This window comes from Alligator sinensis, unplaced genomic scaffold (genome assembly GCF_000455745.1).
Source record: "Alligator sinensis unplaced genomic scaffold, ASM45574v1 scaffold255_1, whole genome shotgun sequence".
Lineage (NCBI taxonomy): Eukaryota > Metazoa > Chordata > Crocodylia > Alligatoridae > Alligator > Alligator sinensis.
Genome location: NW_005842270.1, coordinates 176742 through 196920, shown reverse-complemented (window position 1 = coordinate 196920; position 20179 = coordinate 176742). Strand labels below are relative to the sequence as shown.

Below are 20179 nucleotides of genomic sequence, written 5' to 3'. Positions count from 1 at the left end.
TCTGTTGCACTTGTTTTTAACAGTCTACACAGAATAAACTTTGCACAGTGAGAACTAAACGTCCACTCTACTGAAACTCTCCCCTCAGTCTAACACTATATTAACAGACAGCTAGAGCCACCGTCACTGAGCCAGCAAGGTCTCCTGGTGGTCCGGGGAGCATTTATTGTCTGTCCCTGCTGATGAGACTGATAATATGTGGGTTGGAGGTAAAGCCACAAATATCTGTCTCGTGCCCTGTGATGTAGCTTCTTGACAGACGGTTACTTGGTGGGTGACTTCTTTATTTGTTAAGAGCAATAAGGGTTTGTTATCCATTCTTCCTATGACTCTTTGCCTTTAAAAAATGGAGGAACAATTAGTTATCATTTAATAAGGAGTTATCTTCCCTCCTAGGCTTCTTCTAATAAGACATACTGTGATTTGTATTTTAAATGAGAATTTCAAGTCTTTCTCCGTTTGCTCTGAGCCTGCACAATGATGGTATTTCACAGATGCTGTTGCCGTTAGCCTTGGAACGAGGCTTTACCACTAATGCTCTGGAGTTGGCTGCACTGAGTTGCCCCTGATTTCCTGGGGAAAGGGGGAGAAGAGGGACATGTTCAGCCAGTGCATGTATCTTCTGCTGCTGGAGGCCTGGTTCCAGTACAGTGGGATTCATTTACAGATTGTGCACTAGTCCCTCTTGTTCCACAGATCCATCCAGATGACGTTCTCTGGTAGGCATGTGGCACGGCCTAGAACTAAAATGCAAGGATGCTGCTGGTCACGATGGAAAACTGGAGCAGGAACACACCTAGTTGTTGCTGGCACTAACATGAGCCTGACTGCAGTCTGCCTGGATCTTTCATAAGCACTTCCTTTTGGAGCAGGGGTTATTGGGGTTCATCCTCTTCTTTTCAGTTCACCTGGTGACGGACCCACTTAGGTTTAACACTTTTTGAATGAACAAAAGCAGCGTTAACAAAGTTTGTTTACCTCTCTTAGTTCAGGAATTTTTTTTCCTAAACAAATCTTTGTCTTTACGCTGAGCTTCTCGCACCGCAGATGTTTGTTACCAGCCCTGCCACACAATAAAGGTACTGTTTCAACTCTCATCTGCGCAAGAAAAATATTTTGCTGAAATGAAAGCTGGGTGTGTGAGCTCTGCTCCCTTCTGGTATTTTGGAAAGGGATCCTGGTAAACTACTGTACACAGAAGCAAAAGCACTTATTTATGAATGTAACCGAATTAAAACTGGTCTCCAGGGCACCAGTGTAATAGACTGTTGTTGGTAGCTTTTGACTCTTTAAGAACCTAGTTCCTTCACCATCCGAATGCAAAGGGTAACAGTGAATTGGCCCCGTGAGCGATAAAGACCAGGTTATGCGGGTTTGAATCTATTCCCATCTCTGTTTGAATTTTAGTTGATAAAGATGATGACTGGAAAGGGAACAAGATACGTGCCTCTGTAGAGCCAAGTTTGAAATGTGTTTGTCATCTTAATTGATCCAAGGAAAATACTGGTGGCAGTGGGAAGAATTTAAGCAGCTGCCCGGCCCTGAAGTTGGAATGACTTGTACAATGTGAATTCTTGTATCTTGATACTGTTTAACACTGCATTGTATACTTGGTTTTGGGGGGTGGTTTTAATAAGCATCTGTACAACTAATGAGCACACAGTTCTGTATCGTAACTGTCAGATGTTTCACTAAAGCTGGGTTATTTTACTGCAGACTTGAATCTTTTTTGCTTATTTTTGTATTTTCCTTATAATTGAGCAAGATTCCTCATTTTTACATCTTCCAAATTCCTTGCGTCACATCAGCTATGTCTGTCTTTTTCAGACACGGGACTGGACACCTCTCCTTTGTGCATCTATGAGTAACAAACAGCCACTTTTTTGGTCCCTGTTGACTTCCTCCTGTGCTTATCCTCAGGTGTATGCACATGTGCTCTTGCTGTCAACATTAGTTGGTTACAAAGTGGGAAATTTTTCTGGCAATCTGTATGAACAATCTCTACTCTCACAGTTGGGCCAGGCAATTTAAAATAGTTCAACCTCTTAATTAAAAATTAAAATGATGTTCAGGGATTTGGGTGTAGACTGAGCAAGTCAGTTGCTGAAGTGACAGTAATAGCATAAGTTTTGGTTGTCTCGTTTGGCCTTGGCAGTGGCTAGTGCTCATTCATTCAACAGCACCGCTTGCCAGTGAATGTTAGGCACATCCACTCCATGCTGTAAGGGGCATGCTGGCTCAGCTGTCAAGGCACTTTGCTACAGCTCCAAAGCATGAGCTTGAGTCCCCCTCCAGTCATACCAGAAGCTGCCCCCAGGTAACCCAGCTGTAAATGGTACCTGGTGATTTGGGCTGGGGACTTGAAAGCAACCAGATGTACTGCGAATTGCATTGCTTCCATGTCAGCTGCTTGGTTACAGAAACTGGAATGCCTTAACCATGCTAGCCCTGAGGCCTGCCTGGCTTGGGGAGGACCTTTGATGCCAGCCTGTTTAGTTGAGGTTATACCCGTGCATTTTGGGACCAGGACCATAACTTTCCCAGGCTGCCTGGTGCTATTTCAAGAAGTAGATTCCTAATTTCTAAAGGTAAGAACTTCAGTACGGGTTGAAATTGGGGGAATTTAGCTGCTATAGTAGTGATACATAGCCGCCCATGCACAGAAAGGAAAAAAATGTTTGGTTGGCACCCGTTCAGCTAAATCTGTGCTGAAGATATTGTTCAGAGCATTGCAACCAACGGATAAAACTGTTTCTTGCAAAACATTAGGAACATGGTAATCCAAAGATAAGGCACTGTGCAGGCAATTAAGTCTAATGCCTTCTTGCATAATATAGTAAGGCTACAGTGACCTACATCTTAAAACCATTACTAACTTTTTTTTTATTAAAGTAATGCATCAGTACACTATACAGGCCTGTGAGCTGCATAGATACCGCGGTCAAGGGTACTTAGTGCTCCTGGAGCCAGCTCCTGAAAATGGTTCCTGATTTCTTTGGCATCGTTATCCTCTTCTCTGAGTGATTTTCTTTTGTAACTAGTCATTATCATATGCCTTCCATCACAGTTCGTCACCTCTGAGAGTGACGTGTTCTGTAAGTGAGGGCTGATTCTGTACCAAGGACACAGGTTGTGGTCATGTTGGTGTACAGGCAAAAGGGATCGGAACTGGGTAGAGGTGATATTTTTATTAGGTAAATAGACTGCTCTAACTTTTCTCAGCCTAATTTGCTCAAAATGAGCTTTTCCAACCAGGAGATCTTGTAACACCTTCAGCTCTCATGTGAAATATGAATTTTCATTTCCACCTAGGAGAAATTTTGTGATTTTTGCATTCTCCTATGCCTGAAGAAGGATGAACGTGCCCAAAAGCTTGCAAATAAGGAATGTTTTTTGCAGATAATCTAGTTGGTCTAATAAAAGCTGTCATATCTACCCAGAGTTCTGATTTGGTACCAATACATTCTTATTCTAACCAAAAATGGAACAACTTCACACTTTTTCTATCGTGGTATGCCTATCAGTTAGTTTATTTTGCAGACATCTGCTACAGTTCAGTTGGTTTGCCCAGGAAGGGCGACGTTCAAGTGGCAAATTCGCTACCGATACAAACTTGGTCCGAGGGATGCCATAAACAGCTAGTAACATAAAACTAAATATAGCCACCTGTCTTTCATGATCAGTATTACTAGAGCTTTCTAGCAGCCCCTGCTCTGCGGGTGTAATACAAAGTTGGTAGATTAGGGTTGCTGTTCCAAGGAACTTGGAGAGAAGCTGCCTCTACTGCAAAAGCGGTTTTGTTTTTTAAATCACTAATATTATCCCACTGTAGTTTTTAACTATTGTTGGCAAGGTCAAGTTTATATTACATTGCTGCCCAGGACTGTTACCTCCCTCTCTTGTTGTTAATAACAACAGTGTCTTGTATTCAGTGGGATGTTTACACAGGAATAGCTAATGTACTTTACTCCACAAGAAGTGCACAATTTTTTGGCAGTGAAAAGAAAGCCTTTGACGACAAGTAAATATATGCAGGGTTGGGGTAGAGGAAGCCATGAAATATATGCAAGTTGCACAGATGCTGGTATTCACATATACAAGTGCAAAGAGCATTTTGTGCCCCAAAACCCCTGAGTCTCTGTCCTAGTCTAACTACTCAGACTAAACTTTCCAAACCAGACAACTAGAATATCCTTGCTCAATTAGAGGAATGCTCAGGTCTATTCAAAAGACAGGGAGGGGAAAAACATTACACTAGCCAAGTCCTTGCGTAGTACTGGATGCATAATAACTGCTACCAAACATGGCAGCAGGTGCTGCTGGATACGGTGGTGGTGACTCCTGCACAAGAAGGGCCCTTCCGGCTGTGCTGCTGCAGGAACAGTCTTCCTGGTGGCACTCCCGGCTAATACCAAGTGCCCCACCGCCTGCACAGACTAATACCAAATGCCCCACAGTCCATAGAGACTAATACCAAGTGTCCCCAAGTACCCCACAGTCCCATTTCTGCAGAAGTAGGTTCTTTCACTCTCAAGGCTGACTACCCTGTTTTTTTGTCAGCGCAGAATTAGTGAAGTCGATGGGAGCTGCCTCCATGGAACCAGCGGGACCCGTAGCATCCAGGCCAAATTCCAACTTTGTTAGTGATGTTCCCTCATTACTACAGTTGGGCATGCTATTCTTCATGTCCCACAGCCAAACAATTTATGGTATACTGGCTGCTACGTTCCAGCCTGGAGGTGGTTATATTGTGAATGCTGGAAGAAGCAATCTTTGCATATATGTATTATTCAAAGCCTATAGCTTATTTGTAAAGCACTTGGAGAGATGAGGGATACAAAAAGTGACCCATAGATTGCTAAATATTCCATTTGGTTCAGTTTTCCTTTCATGCCTTGCTGCTACTTTCATATGGCATCAGAAAACAACTTCCAAATCCATGAGCCCCTGTCTGGTGTTATCGCTCGAAGTGCAGATTCAGTCTACCCCATCGGGGCATTTGTAAAGATTGCTGCTTCCGATGAAGTGCTGCGCTGTTCATTGGATGCTGCAGTCATGCAGGGGGCTGTCGAAGACGTGCATCTTGTAAAACGTAGTTTTGAAGCGTTCGTATCCAGGTCTCAGTCTGTGCAGCTTGACCCATGCTTCTCTGTCAAGGTCATGCCCAATGGAGGACCTGTTTGGTGCTGGCATAAAACGCTGTAGGAATAAGATAACGCGTACACGTAGCTCCGAGGCTACAGCCTTGCAGCCTCTGTAGCCAGCAGGATCTGTGGCCCCGCTACTTTCATCAGAAGCAATGCCTTGCTGATAATGGCTTCAGCGTTCACAGAAAAATGTTTTACTTTATTTCTCCCAGTAAGTGCGGTAGGGAGTGGAAATGAGCGTTCACCGTCTTCCCCTGGCCGAGCCTTCCTCAGCAGGAGATTCGGAAGAGGGTGGTGGTACAGGACTACGGCCCGTGAGGTTAGCAATTCCTGGCCTGTCTCTAGCAACAGGCCCTGTTACAAGGAACGACCAGAAGCCCTGTGTCTCTGCCTATGGCTGTGGGGCAGCGCTTACCTGCCCCTACTAAGAGCTGCACTACACAGAGCAGCAATGCATACCTCGAGAAGAGGCAGTGCTGAAGACAGCCTCTCTCCCCGCGCAGCTCTGCTGCTGAAGCTACTGGGCTTTTCTCCAGCTGACAGATGGCGATACTGAGGTATTCCTGGCACTGACGGTGTTTTGTAGGGAGTTAATTTTTAGCGAGGACAAGAGGCAGGAGGTCCAAAGTGTTTAACTTGGAGCAGCTATGCCTCTGACTTGCCAGTCAGGTTCATGCAGCTGAATACAAAGGAAATGTATTTAATCCTCCACCGGTGCTGGTGCTAGCTGTCATCCACGTGGTGCTGGAGAGCAGAGCTTCGCAGGGGTTGTCCGGCTGTGACCCATTAGGACGCTCTAGTGGACTGGCTTATGGAGAGCAAGACTGCAGCACAGACTTGCAGATTCTTCCAGGGAACAGACTGCCTGGCATCTAGTCTGTGACGAACCCAAAGGAATTGCCTACCGGGATCGTGCTGTCATGAATTGACAGCTCTGGCTGAATTGTGAAGTCCGGCACGCTGGAGCCAAACTGCTGGCAAGTGGAGTGGAAGCGTGGAGCGTCTCACAGCTCCCTGTGGCAGAGACCGGCCGACTCGCTGGAAGCGATGCGCTCAATCCTAGGCGATGAAAGGGGCCTTTGTACAGCTCCGCAGCCCGTTTATTCCTGGAGCATGGTTAACTTCATCTCCAGCAGGACCCACACACCTGTCCTTCCTGTTGTAGGTAAGTCACCAGGACAGCTAATCTCTAGATGTGCTTGATCGGAGAGCTGGTAAGAGTCAGCACGGTCATCCAGTTGGTGAAGAATCGTTAAATGCCGATTTTGAGATATTAGCATGTAATAAATACCTAAGTGGCTGCACAGTTGTAATAACACAAAGGAGGCTAATGTCCTTGTGCTGGCTTTATTCCACCCACAATGAGTTATGTGAGATTACTGGGATGGGGTTGGGAGGCAGATATTTGAGCTGCATTTCTTTGCAGATATCTTACTGGTGTCTGAAAATCAGCAAGCCAGATATTTATTATTTCCAGGGCTGCAAAAAACTCTTAGTGTGTTCTCATCTGAACATCTTGGTCTTCACGTTGGCAAATATTTCAATAGTTGGATCCAATTTATAAAGAGTTTTAGGAAATGGCTGCAAAAAAATTAAATATTTTTCCATTTAAATAATTAAAAATGCCTTCCTTATTAAAACCAGTCTGCTGTGTCTTGTACAGAGAAGGCATTAGGACTGCACTAGCTGTGGATTGTCTTTGATTAATAAGGGCAGCCTGAAATACCGTTCTAAGATTTGTTACGAGTGATCATCTTCTCTTGACATCTTTTATAGCCTCAGGAGATGCCTTTTCTTATTTCACAGACAGTGAAATATGTCTTATGGGGCACAGCAAAAAGTTATTTGCTTCATGAGGTGGGGGAAAAAAAATCACAGCTATAATCTTTATTTAGGATATTTTGACATAGGCATCAGATTGTCTTAAAAAGACTGAAACTAGCCCCGAGAGCTTTCTGTATAGGTTCCACTCCACCATGTCAAATGGAAATACCTCCCTTGCTTCAGAGTCCGGAGGGGTTTCTTATTAGAATTGTTTGTTAACAAAACCAAGCACATCATGCCCCATAACGTGTGTGCGTGCGTGTGCATGTGTGTCTCAACTGAGTTAAAATTAAGACAAAAATGCTATGTTCTATTAAAGGGCAAAAAGTTGATCTTGTAAACTCCGGAGGGAGAACATACTGCAGCTATATTTACAAAATGTTGTTGCCTAGAGTTACCTAAAAGTGGCCTCTAAGAATAATGGGAGCTTCATAAATAGACATGGTTTAATTAAGATGCCTAACTTCAGGCACCTGCTTTCAAAATGAAAGTCTAGATAAATGTGATATTTGTATATTTGTACAACAAGAGAGTTTGATGATATCTCGATAAATCAATGAGATTAAAGGAGGCACTAACAATGACTAATGCTGGATATAGCAAGTAGTCTTATAAGAATGACTAATGCCGGATATAGCAAATAGTCTTTGGGGGGTTGGACCCAATGATCTGCAAGGTCCCTTCCAGCCCCTACCAATCTATGAATAACCCTCCTATACTCTTGTGTTAATATTTATTTATTTCATAAGTTAAATAATAGCAAAAAAGAGATACCTATGCAAATACTCCAAGTGCCCAAAAAATTTTACAACAGCAAAATATACTGAACAGTATTTTGAAAAGAAAAACAAATAGGAACAAAATTAACTCAAGTAATCAGTGACTTGATTACAGAGGTAATTTTTCCAACTTTTCTCCACATGTCTGGCTTTACCAAAGCAATGTCCCTGCACCCTCTCTGATGCATATGTTGTATTTTTAATTTATGTTGAGACTTAAGCCATTCACTAATGAGAGGAACTTCTCTGACATGAGAGAAGAGGCATGTTGGGATCTAGCAAGAGACTTCTCTGTTACTGAAGGAGAGAGGCCAAGTGAGCAAAGATGAGCAACGTGCAGCCTTGTAACGAACAGCTGTTAAGGCCACGAGGCCAATATAAGGAATAGTGCTGAGTTCTGGAGAGAGCATTTGTCTCCTTAGACAGCGTGTCCTCTTCAAGGCCAACTCTACACTGTCCGTATTGGTGGATGTGTGCACAATGCTACTCAACCTGGGTTACTTTCTGGAAAACATAGTTCGCTGTTCACTCTGCCACAAACCTGAGCACATTTCAGTTACTCTCCTTTCCTTGGCTTTCTCCGTGCCCAGAGCAATCTCTCTGGCCTCTTTGCAGCCCAAAGGCCCCATAATATGCATTGCTGAGTTGTATCAAAGGTAACTCATTGCAAAATTAATTTTTTATTCTCAGCCCTTTTGGTGTTGGTCAGTCTGGCCTCCACGGCTGTAAGGAACGCTGTGGATTGAAGCTGTGTGTCTCGTGCCTCTCTGTGCCTGGAGGCAGTTGTGCATCCCATACCCCAACACTGCCAGAAGGAAGCGTCTGTGGGATAAGGCCTTAGGTTAGTGTCCAGTGGGTGATAGGGCCGTCATGCCTTAAGCCAGCGGTTCCCAACCTTTTTAGACCGCGGACCGGCAGACTGCAGTCCGGAAGTGACCAGCATTCTGCGGACCAGCAGCCAACCCGTCTTATACTCAGTATAAAAGAGGGTTGGCTGCTGGTCCGCAGCATACTGGTCACTTCTGGACGTCTTGTAACAAAACGCAACCCTAGAATTTTAAATACTGCAGCTTAAAAAAAATGTAATTAAGGAATAACATTGCATTTATATTACTACTGCTATCTCAGCTGCTTTTACCTGAGGATCCCAGCACTTTAGAAACATTACATTTTATAACACCCTTATGAACCAAGTAAGAATTGCATTCATTTAACAGATGGGAAAAATGAAGCAGAAGGATGTGAAGTAATTTTTCCCAAAGTCACACTCTCGCATAGTGACACAGCTGAGGAAAGAATGAGGAGGCTGACTCCTAGTCTTGCTTTAACCAATATACAGTATCAGGTGGTAGCTGAACTTCAAGTCTCCAGAAAAGCAGGTGCACAATATGGCAACTAGTCTGTATTTGCAACCGGTTGCACACATCATAGCCTGCCATTTGCATATACAGTTGATGAGACTGCACGTGCATTCACATGAATTACATGTGTAAATTAAGCATGCAGATAAAAAAGACTTGTGCATACAATACTGTATGCATGTTTCTAAAGAAAGAAATGTGAAACGTGTTTAATTTCTACGTTGCTCAGAGGTGGTCAAATAAATACAGCCTGCTAGACTCTCTCACTTGCATTAGTGGTCTGTGTAGATGACTAGTTTAACCATTAAGATCATCCACTGATTCCAATGGATGCAAGCTGCCAACGTGGCCTGCTGTAGATGGTCTGAAACAGTTCTGAGTCTCCTTACTTGCCATAGAGGGACCGACTTGTATCAGTGTAAGTTCTTGTGTTCTTTCTCTCCACCATCAAATCCCTGCAAACCAGACAAGGGTTCAGAAAAGCAGTAAATTCACGGTTGTAATAATGCTAACGGGTCCAACACCAAACAACTAGCACTGTCTTAACATTAGTCAATTAACATTGAGTTGCAGCCCATGTGTTGCCCTCAGCCCTCTGATGACAATACTAGTGAGAAGTACACTTTAAATTCTGGATTGTATGTAATCCTTATGCTTTGCCACAGCCTGGTGGCTCAGTCACGAGGATGCAGTTAACTTGGGTGTCACGTGTTCGGTGTTGTCTCATCTCTAGGGATGCTGCTAGGACAAAGTACTATAAAACAAGTTTCCTGCCAACTTCAGCTTTGGCAGGAAATAGTGACCTGGGAACACGGGAACTGCTGACAAAGCCTAATTATTTTCTTACAGTCTTTCTAACACCAGTTTGAAAATAAAACACTTACATAGTTTCAGAAATTGCAAATGGAGTTAACATATTAGGCATGCACCTGCTAATTTCCCCACATGATCTTGGTTTAGTGTCCTTCCCACTCACACCTGCTGTTATCCAACTGTTAGTATAGGGAGTGCTTCATTATAAAGAGAGAAAGTGTCTTAATTATACTGAATACATGATTTTGTAATTTGAAATTTCCACTTTCAGTGCCTGGCCTATTAGTCATTTTTGTCTATTAATTACATGTATTTCATGTATTAAAAATGCAAGTTCAAGGCATGTGCAGAAAATATCATCACAGCTCATAGACATGGAAGAGACTGCCTTGGTCTCACCCCACCGATGTGGATTGTTCCTTGACCTCAGGTGCTTGATCCAAGCAAGGGGGGTTCATTAGCTGGAGATAATTCCACAGATCAATCTCATTGCTAGTAAATTTTGCCCAGTAGTGTGTCTCATTTCTCTTTTTGCTGAGCTTCTTTCCACTGTGCTGAGTTACACCCTGCAAGCTCATCCTAAATAACTGCTTTCCCACCTTGCTGTATTATCTTCACTTGACATACTTTTTCCAACTATTTTCTGAAGAGTCCACCGTAGTAGTCAGCAGAGCACAGCCCTTTGAGTTGTTACCGGCTCTTCCACACCGTGTGCTCTCTGCCTTACAGAGCTGTCCGCAGAACGACAGCGTTCGAGACCCCGTCGCTTACCGTATCCCCTATACTTATTAGAAATCAGCAGCCAAGTTATTCGTATTTAATTTTTTTTAATCTTCTTAAAAAAACGTTTCCAGACCCAAGATTTGTGTTTTTTTTGGTCCTTTTCTCTGAAGTCTGTGCAGACTGTCTGTCTATAGCAGTGGTTCTTAATGTTTTTAGACTTGAGGAACCACTTGGAAAATGCCAGCTCTTACTTTTCACTTGATTTTTGACTACAGAAAATAGAGCAATTCTTCTGTTGCAAAGAACTCGGAAAGACTGCAACAAGTCAGAATGGTTTTGACGCTGGATTCCTGTTTGACGTCTCTGGGTTTATCTTGGGAATCATGCGTACACACCTAGCCGTGCTAACATTGTGGCACTCCGCGGCACCCTGGAAATGATCTGAAGGCACCTTGGTTGAGAATTACTGGTCTGTTTTCTGGCATCAGACGATCCAGAAGTGAGTGCAGTATTCCAGGATTTGTATCACTGAGCCAGTCATCCCTCTTTTCCATCATGTGATAGCTCCACACGCAAGAAGAAACAGTGTATTTGCCACAATAACCCACAACAAGTTTCACTTGATTTGCTATCCACTGTCACTTTTGGCTTTCTCTTCACTTTCCTGCTTTTGAAAGCCCTCCTTCCTATTGGACCTGTGTTTCATGTTATTTTTCTGTAACTGTATTAGGCTGTATTTTTAGAGATCGAGTCTCAGTGCTATATCTTGTGTGTTTTAAAATCCTTAGCACATCTCTCAAAATTAATTCTTCATCTTCATGAGAATTTTCAACAATTTCCCGTTGACAGTTATTTACTAATTTGTCAAGTTCATTAATGAGGTTAAAGAAAACCAGGACTAAGAGCTTGTCTGCACCAGTGGTTTACACTGATGGAAACCCAGTTGCGTCCATCTAAAGAGGTGTGTGTCCACTTGCTGGAACTCCTCCCCTCTCTGTAACTGGCAAATCCCTTGGGTGTTCGCTCCTGTTAGACTCAGGAGTACTTTCACATCAGACTAAATTATATCACAGCAACAACCACGTGGCTATTTCTGTTCTCCAAGTATTTTGGCTGTCCCCTTCCTATGCTACTTCGTAACCTGTCCGACAGACCGGTCTTGGACACACGGGATGGACAAGTCAATGCCAAGAAGCCTGAGACCGATGACTCTTTCTGCCTGGAGGTACCTGACAGCCAGGATCTAATAGTTCTGCAGGATCCCAACCAACACCCCGCACAGATAAACCTGGACATCTCTGTCCCTATCCCTGTTACAAGTCAGCCTTCTACTCCCGGCAGTGCTCAGACTGCCAGAAGTACCTGCAGACAGGACTGGTAAGCATCACGGACGCACACCTTGCTGGGGTTATTTGACCCCAGCAGTCTTTCCTGCCCAGAGCAAGGGGGCTGGACCCCATGATCTCACAAGGTCCCTTCCAGCCCTAAACTTCTCTGAACCTGTGTGTGAGTCACTATGTTGCCTTTACTGCAAGGCGTTGGTACTGCAGGCTGAGATGTACACCAGCCTCGTTGTTATTCCCAATGGATGTGGCCCTCCTCCAAAGTTAGTGTCCCCATGAGTGCTCAGTGTGCCAGTGTCTATTGTTGGGGGAAATACGTACTCAGCCTGCCATGCACAGCTCTGCACCCCCTCTCCTTCCAGACCCATCTTCCGTCCTCCCAATCCATTCTCCCAACGTCTGTCGAATCTGGCTTCTCAGCCTCCTCCCAGCCCTTTGCTCCCTCACAACACACACCCCTCACATCACATGCGCAATTACTGATCAAGCCAGATTTAGGGAAAAGAAAAAAGTCAAACTCACTACTTTATCCCAGAAATGTAATTCTTGAGCACCAAGCGTTCTGTACTTCTGTTGAAAAGCACAGGCTGTGTTTTGATTAAATAAGAACTAATTCAGAAAATCAATACAGATTTACCAGTGTTTCCTTTCCAATAAAAATCATACTAAGGCATTTTTTAAATCAACATAGGTCTTAGTCTTTTTCCACTAAAAGCTTTATCAATGCTTTTTCTCAATCTACTAAAAACACATTGCACCAACATGGAAACTATGAGTAGCAAGCACACTGCACAGCTTGTGCAAGGCACAAACACTGTTAATTCCCAAGAGGCCTGAAACTCATTGCAAAACAGCACTAATGGCATAGGAAAGGCTGTGCCTATCTGCAGGGGATAGCAAGTGGCATTTCAGATCCAGAACACGTTTTAGCAGAGCACTCCTGCTGTGTGGTTGGGCTGCCGACTCTTGGCTTCCCAAACAGGTGGCTATTAGAGCTGTGCAAAATTTCGCCAGCTGTTTCGTTTCGACACTTTCAACTCATTTTGAGCTCAAAACAGCAAAATTTAAACAAAACAAAGGGCTTCGAAACAGCCTCAAAACAAAACAAGGCTTCAAGTTTCAAAGCAGCCAGGCGGTGCGAGACAGGGGAGAACCAGGGCTGTACTCCCAGCGGCTCCAGGCTCAGCCAGGTAGGGAGCACAGCCCTGGCTCTTCCCGCCTCCCGCGGCTGGGCTGTGGGAAGCCGATCACAACTCAGGGGAAGGGAACTCAGCCCTGAACTCAGCCCAGCCGGGCTGCGCTAGTTTCCCTAGACTAATTTAGCGCTCAGCTCAGCCCCAGTTCCCTTCCCCAATCAATCCCAGTGCTGGGGAGGCGAACTGAGCAATGGGGCTCAGTTCCTTTCCCCAACTGCCCGGTCCCAGGTGACATCCCTCCCTCATCTGGCAGGCAGATGGGGCCTGCAACCCCGGGAGGACTGGCACAGCTGCCGCAGCCCTCCTGGGGTTGGGCCCTGATCTGCCAGCTGGATGAGAGAGGCTGTTTTGAGCCTCCCTATTATGGCCTATGGGCGAAATGTCAAAACAGCCTCGAAACAGCATCACTGTTTTGACAAAACAAAACAGAACAGCAGTTTCAAATCGAAACGAAACGTTGCTCTGTCGAAACCTTGAAACGCAAGTGGAAACGGAACAGTGCCGTTTCGCACAGCCCTAGTGGCTACGCCCCTCCAGCCATGCAGAACATGCCTTTCTGCTGAATGATAGCAATGCGTATTTTGCTGTGTCCCCCTTGGTCTTCAGACATTTCTTTGCTGGCTTGTCAAACGGATCAGGGACGACTTCAGGGCTGGGACTGCCTGCAGAAGTGCAAACACAATCACCTTCCTTGGCACAGCAGTATTATGCCCACATGCAATGGCCTGATGATGCTGAAACTTGCCCCCGCAGCCCGTGATCCTGCGCAGCCTCCCTAATGTGACATGAAACTCCACACGGCAGCGATCCAGCAAGCCCTGCGCATCAGTCAGCCAGCTCCCTGCTGCCAGCAAACTCTGTGAGGACATCCCGTGCATCACGGTTTCAAAGATCACAGGAAGAAAGGTGGGAAAACATGTCCAGTGTCCAGTCTCCCCAAACCAGAAAGACCGTCTCAATGGCATCCCAAAATTGTGGAGCAAACCACATTTTCTCTGCTGCCACACACAATAACTCTTGTTTTTCTGACATGTTTGGCACCTCTGATGCCCAGACTGAACTATTGCCTAACAACTGGCAAACTTGAGAGTTAAAGAAAAAAAGAGAACAAAAGACTGAATAAACCAGGTGGGAGGCTCTGGGAAAGACAGGAGGCATTTCTGAGGTAAGAGAAAGAGGTGCCAAGGAAGAGGACATCAAGGAGCTGGCAGAGAAGCATCGCCCGCCCGTTGGTTTGATTCCAGAGCTGGTGGAAAAGGGGCTTGTGTGGATGGAGCAGAATCTGGCTGTCGCTGAACAGACTATATAGATGGACGCGTCGAGGCAGCTGATGGAGATAACAAACAGGTGAGCATAGACATGCCCCGCTGAAGGTGCTGCATGCCTTCTACCTCCCCTCCCACCACCCCTCTTTACCCTGCAGTATCCTGCTGCAAGCACTGAAGCCAGAGGTGCCTGGAAAACTTGTCCTGTTGGGAGCAGTAGTTTGACCCTTTCAGTCTGACAGGGAAAACAGGTCCATGCACAAACTGAGATCCTCCAGCCCAAGCAAGGGTGGCTGCCAGCGTACACTGCTCTGGACCCGCGGATTGCAAGAAGAAAGGGTAGTCTCCACAGCTGTGTACCTTTGCGCTCCAAGCTTTGAACTTAGATCTTCGTTACCTCTTAATTTAAAGCCCTGCTGTTTGCATAGTTCTCACTGTTTGCACTTTTGGGACAATAAAGATTTATTTTTGCCCATCAGCAAAAGCACTGCTGCTTGTAAAATTCATCGACCTCTAAAAAGATTCTACAGAACATGTAACAAAACCTGCATCAGACAACAGAGCCATATATGCCTGAAGGCCTAGGCGCTCGATTTAGACATGCTCATAAAGCTAAAAGTCATATGCTGTTTAAAATTCATGGAAGCGCAAAAAGAAAACACAAGAACCCCGCAAATCCATAATGCACAGCAAGCCTTCCCCCTCCTGTAACTTCAGTGACGTTCGCACCCTTCTATTAAACATTCATAGTCGCATGAATGAGGCACATGCAAAACCAACACCGCATGGCAGAAAGCTGCCCAACAGGGCTTAATTTGTTGTATAGTGTAAACATTTTATTTTTTGCTCTTGGCAAATCCACAAGGCATTGTGGACAACATTATTTAGGAGAAAGCATCCTGTGGGTTGTTCAAAATATCCTGAAAGTCTATGAACCCAATTGCCAACTTTCTGTGAGGCCCTCCCCTTTGCTTTTGCATCTATTGTGCAGACAGCATACAGTTCTTGTGAGACGGAGGTATGCTCAGCTGCCTCAAGCCTTCCTGTTACAACCTGCCATCTATTCTCCAGGCTCTTCAATGCACCGCTCCACTGCCATTGCGTTCGTGCTTAGGCAGGAGTTAACAGTTCTTTTCTAGGAGCTCAATGATCAGTAAACGGTTTGTCAACCACAGCAGTTGTAGGTAAGAGAATAAGATCCAGGACACCGACACCAGTAATGCCCATGTTAATTGTGCTAGCAAACTGCCCTTTTTCATTTGGAAGGACAGGCAGGAGGTCCAGGAAATTCTGGTATCAAAGTAAACTTGTCCAGACCAACCTGCAAAGATGCTGGTAAACCCACGATGGTGGCCAACCTGGCACTGCAGCACAACGGAGAGCTCTTTCCTGCTGTCATCGCCAAGGCCTGCTACAAGAGGCAAATAATAATGTTTCATCAACTGCACCAGTGCATCTGAGAAAGGCCATGTGGGCAAAGCCAAAAATGTCCTCGGGGGTAACAAGCTTGACAACATGCAGTGACAGTAGTGTTTAAACGTGAGTGCACACGTATTAACAGCCATCTTAACAGCAGATATGCTAACCAAACTGGTCAGCCACTGGGGATGGCGATGGTCACGCTTCTGCATGGATAGGGGAACTCTCGTATTGGTGTGTTGCTTCCCTGCACCAGGAAAGCCAGCTTTGTCATGCTGATGCTGCGTGCTCACTGCTGTCACATATTCCTCTCCACCCACCTAACTCTTTTTCCTTGAGCCCAGAGACAGCACAAAGTTGGTCTAAGTAAAGTACCTTTTGCAGCAGCTTTTCAATCACATCCTCCTCCTTCTCGTGCGTGTCCTCTGTGGTCAGGCAGCTGGTTTGCAAAGCTGCAGCTTTCTGGCAGCCTGTCAAACATCCATGTAAGCAACTGATGCCCCACTGCCAGCATTGCAGCATGGAGAGCGCTTGTTAATAATAAGCTTCTGTACTTTGAACATGGTGCCACCTAAAAAGAGGAGGCTGTGGGATGGCAAAGGAGGAATCTTGGGATTTTTAAAGTGACTCCCCAGATAAGGAACACATTTATTTCCACCTTGCTTCTGCAAAATAACCCAGAATACTGACTGCGGGGAAGATCCCCCTGCATGGAAGGCATCCTTGAAATAAAAGCTAACAGTTAAGCTGGATGCACCCATTGATGCCAGTTGGTGAGAAGCAGTTATATCAAGCTTTTGGGTATCATAGTACCCTGAGACCTGACAGAGGTACCGTGATACACAAAACCTTGTATAAACCTATCCCAACCACATCGTTGGTTCAGTAAAAGATATCACCCACAAAAACTTTTGCCTCTCGTAGTGAGATGCAATTACTTTTATTGTCATTTGTTCACAGGCTATTTCCAGATGCGTTTCACTGTGTGGGATGATGCTTGCATTCAAACTGTTTCTAAGTATTTTGAGACACACTCTGGTTAGGGCTTCCCTAAAATGGATGTAGACTATTGTTTCTATGGTCTCCTTTAATTAAATTTGTTAGTATCATTAAAGAAAGTAATCATATTTGCCCAGCATAATTTTGATTTATAAATCTGTGCTGCTTATTCTTCCTGGTTTCTTTATTGCAGAAGAGGTCACAGATTATTATTACATGCATTTTTTAAGGTGGCAATTACTACAATAATAATTACAAATAAAATGTTCCATTTCCCGTCAATTCCCTGAATCGAGAGTAAATGGATTATAGTATTGGGATTTCTACTATTTCCCTATTTTAGGATGACTATTACATTTGTCTCCCCCCAAACAAACAAACAAACAAAACCTGTCCATGATTTGATAAAAATAATTGCAAGTAGATCAGCAAATTCAATATTAATCCGCTTAAATCCTTGAGATTCATATAATCTGGGCCTGCTTGTTTGTACTGTATTACGTATGTTCCATTTTCCTGTCTGGCCTGTTTCTTTAGTTGTTTGCAGTATGAAATCATAATTATTTTAGTGGCCTATTACTTATTTCACTTGTGGTTTGTTTAAAGCCAAAAATTTGAACAGCAGTTAGGAGCTCAGACAGAGTAGCTTCAGACCTGGTCGTTTATTTGCCTCCTTACACTTAACTTTTCCTGACATTGTCTTACTCCCTTACCTGGCATTAATACATTCAACTCATTTTTGCTTTGTTGCCCTTAACATTCTTCTGTAGTTTAATTGGTTTTATAGAATATAATCTTCTTTGGTGTCTTGTCCTTTTACCCCTTCCACCACAGGTCCTCATCTCTTTGGATCGGTATCTTGTCATTCCACATTGACTACTATGCTTCTTGCAGTTCCTCCCCAGTGGAGGGGTACTGGGATTCCCCAGCTTTCCTTTAAACACAGGTTTTTTAATACTTCATGTTACATATTCACTGGAAGTTGTAATGCCTGAACATTTGCATTCTTAAAATAGGTGTCTTCTGTAAGCCCTGCCTTTAGTATGTTTCATTTAAACGAATCACGATCATCACGTCCACACTTACTATTCATCTTCAGTTGTTTCCTATTCCTCTTAGTAAAGAAAATATGTCAAAGCAAGGGCTCCCTTAATCCTATGTTCTTTGCACCATTAAGTTTTCCACTTCCATGAAGTTTAACTGAACTTTTTGTTCAGCAGATGTTTTTCATGGACATCTAACTGCCTATCTTGTGGTCTCCAGCCCCTTGATGACCCAGGAATTTTTCATTCCTCCTTATCTTGGGGCTCTTTCAGAGATGTCAGCAGCAGCTCCCCTCCTCCTCAAATTCTTGCACCCTTTCAAAAACTATTTGTGCTCTTAAGACTGGATGTTTTTCTAAAGAACATGCTCTAGTTCAAACAAGAATTAATTCAGGGAAGTTCTATGGCCTGTGTTATCCAGGAGGTCAGACGAGATAATCACAGTGGTCCCTTCTTGCCTTATAAACTGCTTGTTAAGCTCAAGCTTGTGAAACCTTACACAAGTCATTTCAACTCTGTGCCCCAGTTTTACCCTTTGTATTATTTATGTAATGTTTTGTCTGTCTTTGTAGATCACTTGGAAATCCTCAGCTGAAAAAAATCACATAACTGCAAAGTATTTTGTTTTCTTTGCCAAGCACATCAGACGCTGGTACTTTTTAATCACGTTTACTCTTTTTGCCTTTCCTGGATTGATTGATAGATGGTATCGGCATGATGGTTCCAAGAATCATTTCACCAAGACTGTGATGCCTTCAGCTCTTTTAATAGAGTTGAATACTCTGCCTTTAACTTGTACAACACCAGGCAGGAAAGTTTCAGGAAAATCTGTTATTAGAAGAGACTCGATGACATGAACAAGCTAGTCTGCAAGGGGAGGTAAATTTGGGTTTCAGGGTGTACGGTTCTGCTCACAAAGAGTTCCTATGACTGGGTGGATACTCTGCAAATTGAAGCACAGTAGGGGCCGACTAGAAAAACACCATTGCTATGTATGTGGCAAGACTTCTGACTCGGTTGTTACACAGCTGTGGGTTTTACTCACAGCAGGAGACATCCTCCTGCCCCGTAGGTGTGTCGCTCTCCCACCATTTCTATTTTCTTTATGTGACCCATATTTTGGCCAGGGAGGGGCTGTTACCCACAGAAGGACCAGTACTAGTGTCTGTGTTCACATGGTTTATTTAGGATGTGAGATACCAACTGGTTATATAGATCAGAACCAAGCGTAGTCGCCCTGTAAAAGAAAAAATACAGGAGAAACTGCTATTTTTAAAAACAGAAATTTTAAAATGATCTTTCCCTTTGGTAGGGCTTGGCTCCAGGGAGTACGTCTTCAGCAAGCAACATGAAAAGGTGCTATACTGAATATTTAAACCAGTGGGGCCCAGTCTTTTGCCCCAGGGAGTGATGCAGAGTTGGTCCGTGCCCCGACTGAGCCCCACAAGTTTGGATTGGCCTGTGCTGTCAGCTCCATCCCTGTGCACCCAGATCGGGCTCCTCAGCACCCCAGCCCTGTGATCCAAGTGCAGGGCAGTGTTATCTAGCACTTGGGGGTGGGGGTGGCAGCAGGGGAGCACTTATTAAGGCTACCACCACTCCCTGCTGCCAAACCCCTGGGCAGGATGAGGATGATCTGGTTTGCAGCCAAGCGCCCCTGATTTGAACCACCTCGGTTTACAACCAAATCTGTCCCCGGAAAATACAAGGATCGCGCGAAGCCATCGCACCCAGGCACGTGCTCCACTTCGCGCCCTCACGCCCAGGGCTCCCACGTGGCAGCGCTGTCACGTGACGGGAGTGGGCGGGGCTGCGCCGCCTCCAGGGCGCAGGCGCAGAGCTACCCGAGGGGGACGGACACTGCTCCGTCGGGGCTCGTCTCCCCGAGGCCTCAGACCTCTGTCCCGCCTGGCTTCCTCACGGCGCATGCGCGAAGTCTCCCTGGCAAGCCGCCGTCCCCCTCCCCGAGGCCCGCGGGCGTGCGCATGCGCAGGGCGCCGCTCCTCGCCAACCCTCCCCTCTCCCCTCCCCGCCGGGTTGGCGCAGGCGCTATTCCGGCAAGAAGCCCCCCTCCCCCTTCTGTTCGCGCATGCGCACGCCGCTTGCTGTTCCCCTGGCGGCACCTCCCCTCCGCAGCGCCGGGGCCGCGCGTGCGCAGAGCATCCGCGGAGGGGGCGGCAGTCCGTGCCGTTGGCAGCCGCCGGATTCCTGTCAGGCCCGGCCCGGCGCGACGCGACGCGACGGCTGAGGGGCGCCCGGCCTGGCCC

At 45.3% G+C, this 20179-nt stretch overlaps 1 protein-coding gene across 6 annotated transcripts in view; it reads left to right on the top strand.

Moving 5' to 3' along the window:
* The first annotated feature begins 5818 nt into the window (after window positions 1-5818).
* The window catches only part of NFAT5 (nuclear factor of activated T cells 5), a 114800-nt gene continuing 100439 nt past the window's right edge, over window positions 5819-20179 (top strand). For 4 of the 6 annotated variants that reach the window (XM_025209174.1, XM_025209180.1, XM_025209179.1 and 1 more), the window contains exon 1: window positions 5820-6312. In XM_025209174.1, the coding sequence (XP_025064959.1) occupies window positions 6195-6312 (118 nt within the window). In that variant the 5' untranslated portion in view covers window positions 5820-6194. Of the gene's footprint in view, window positions 6313-20179 lie in introns of all 6 variants that reach the window. The other 2 variants (XM_025209175.1, XM_025209182.1) reach the window with 1 other exon arrangement.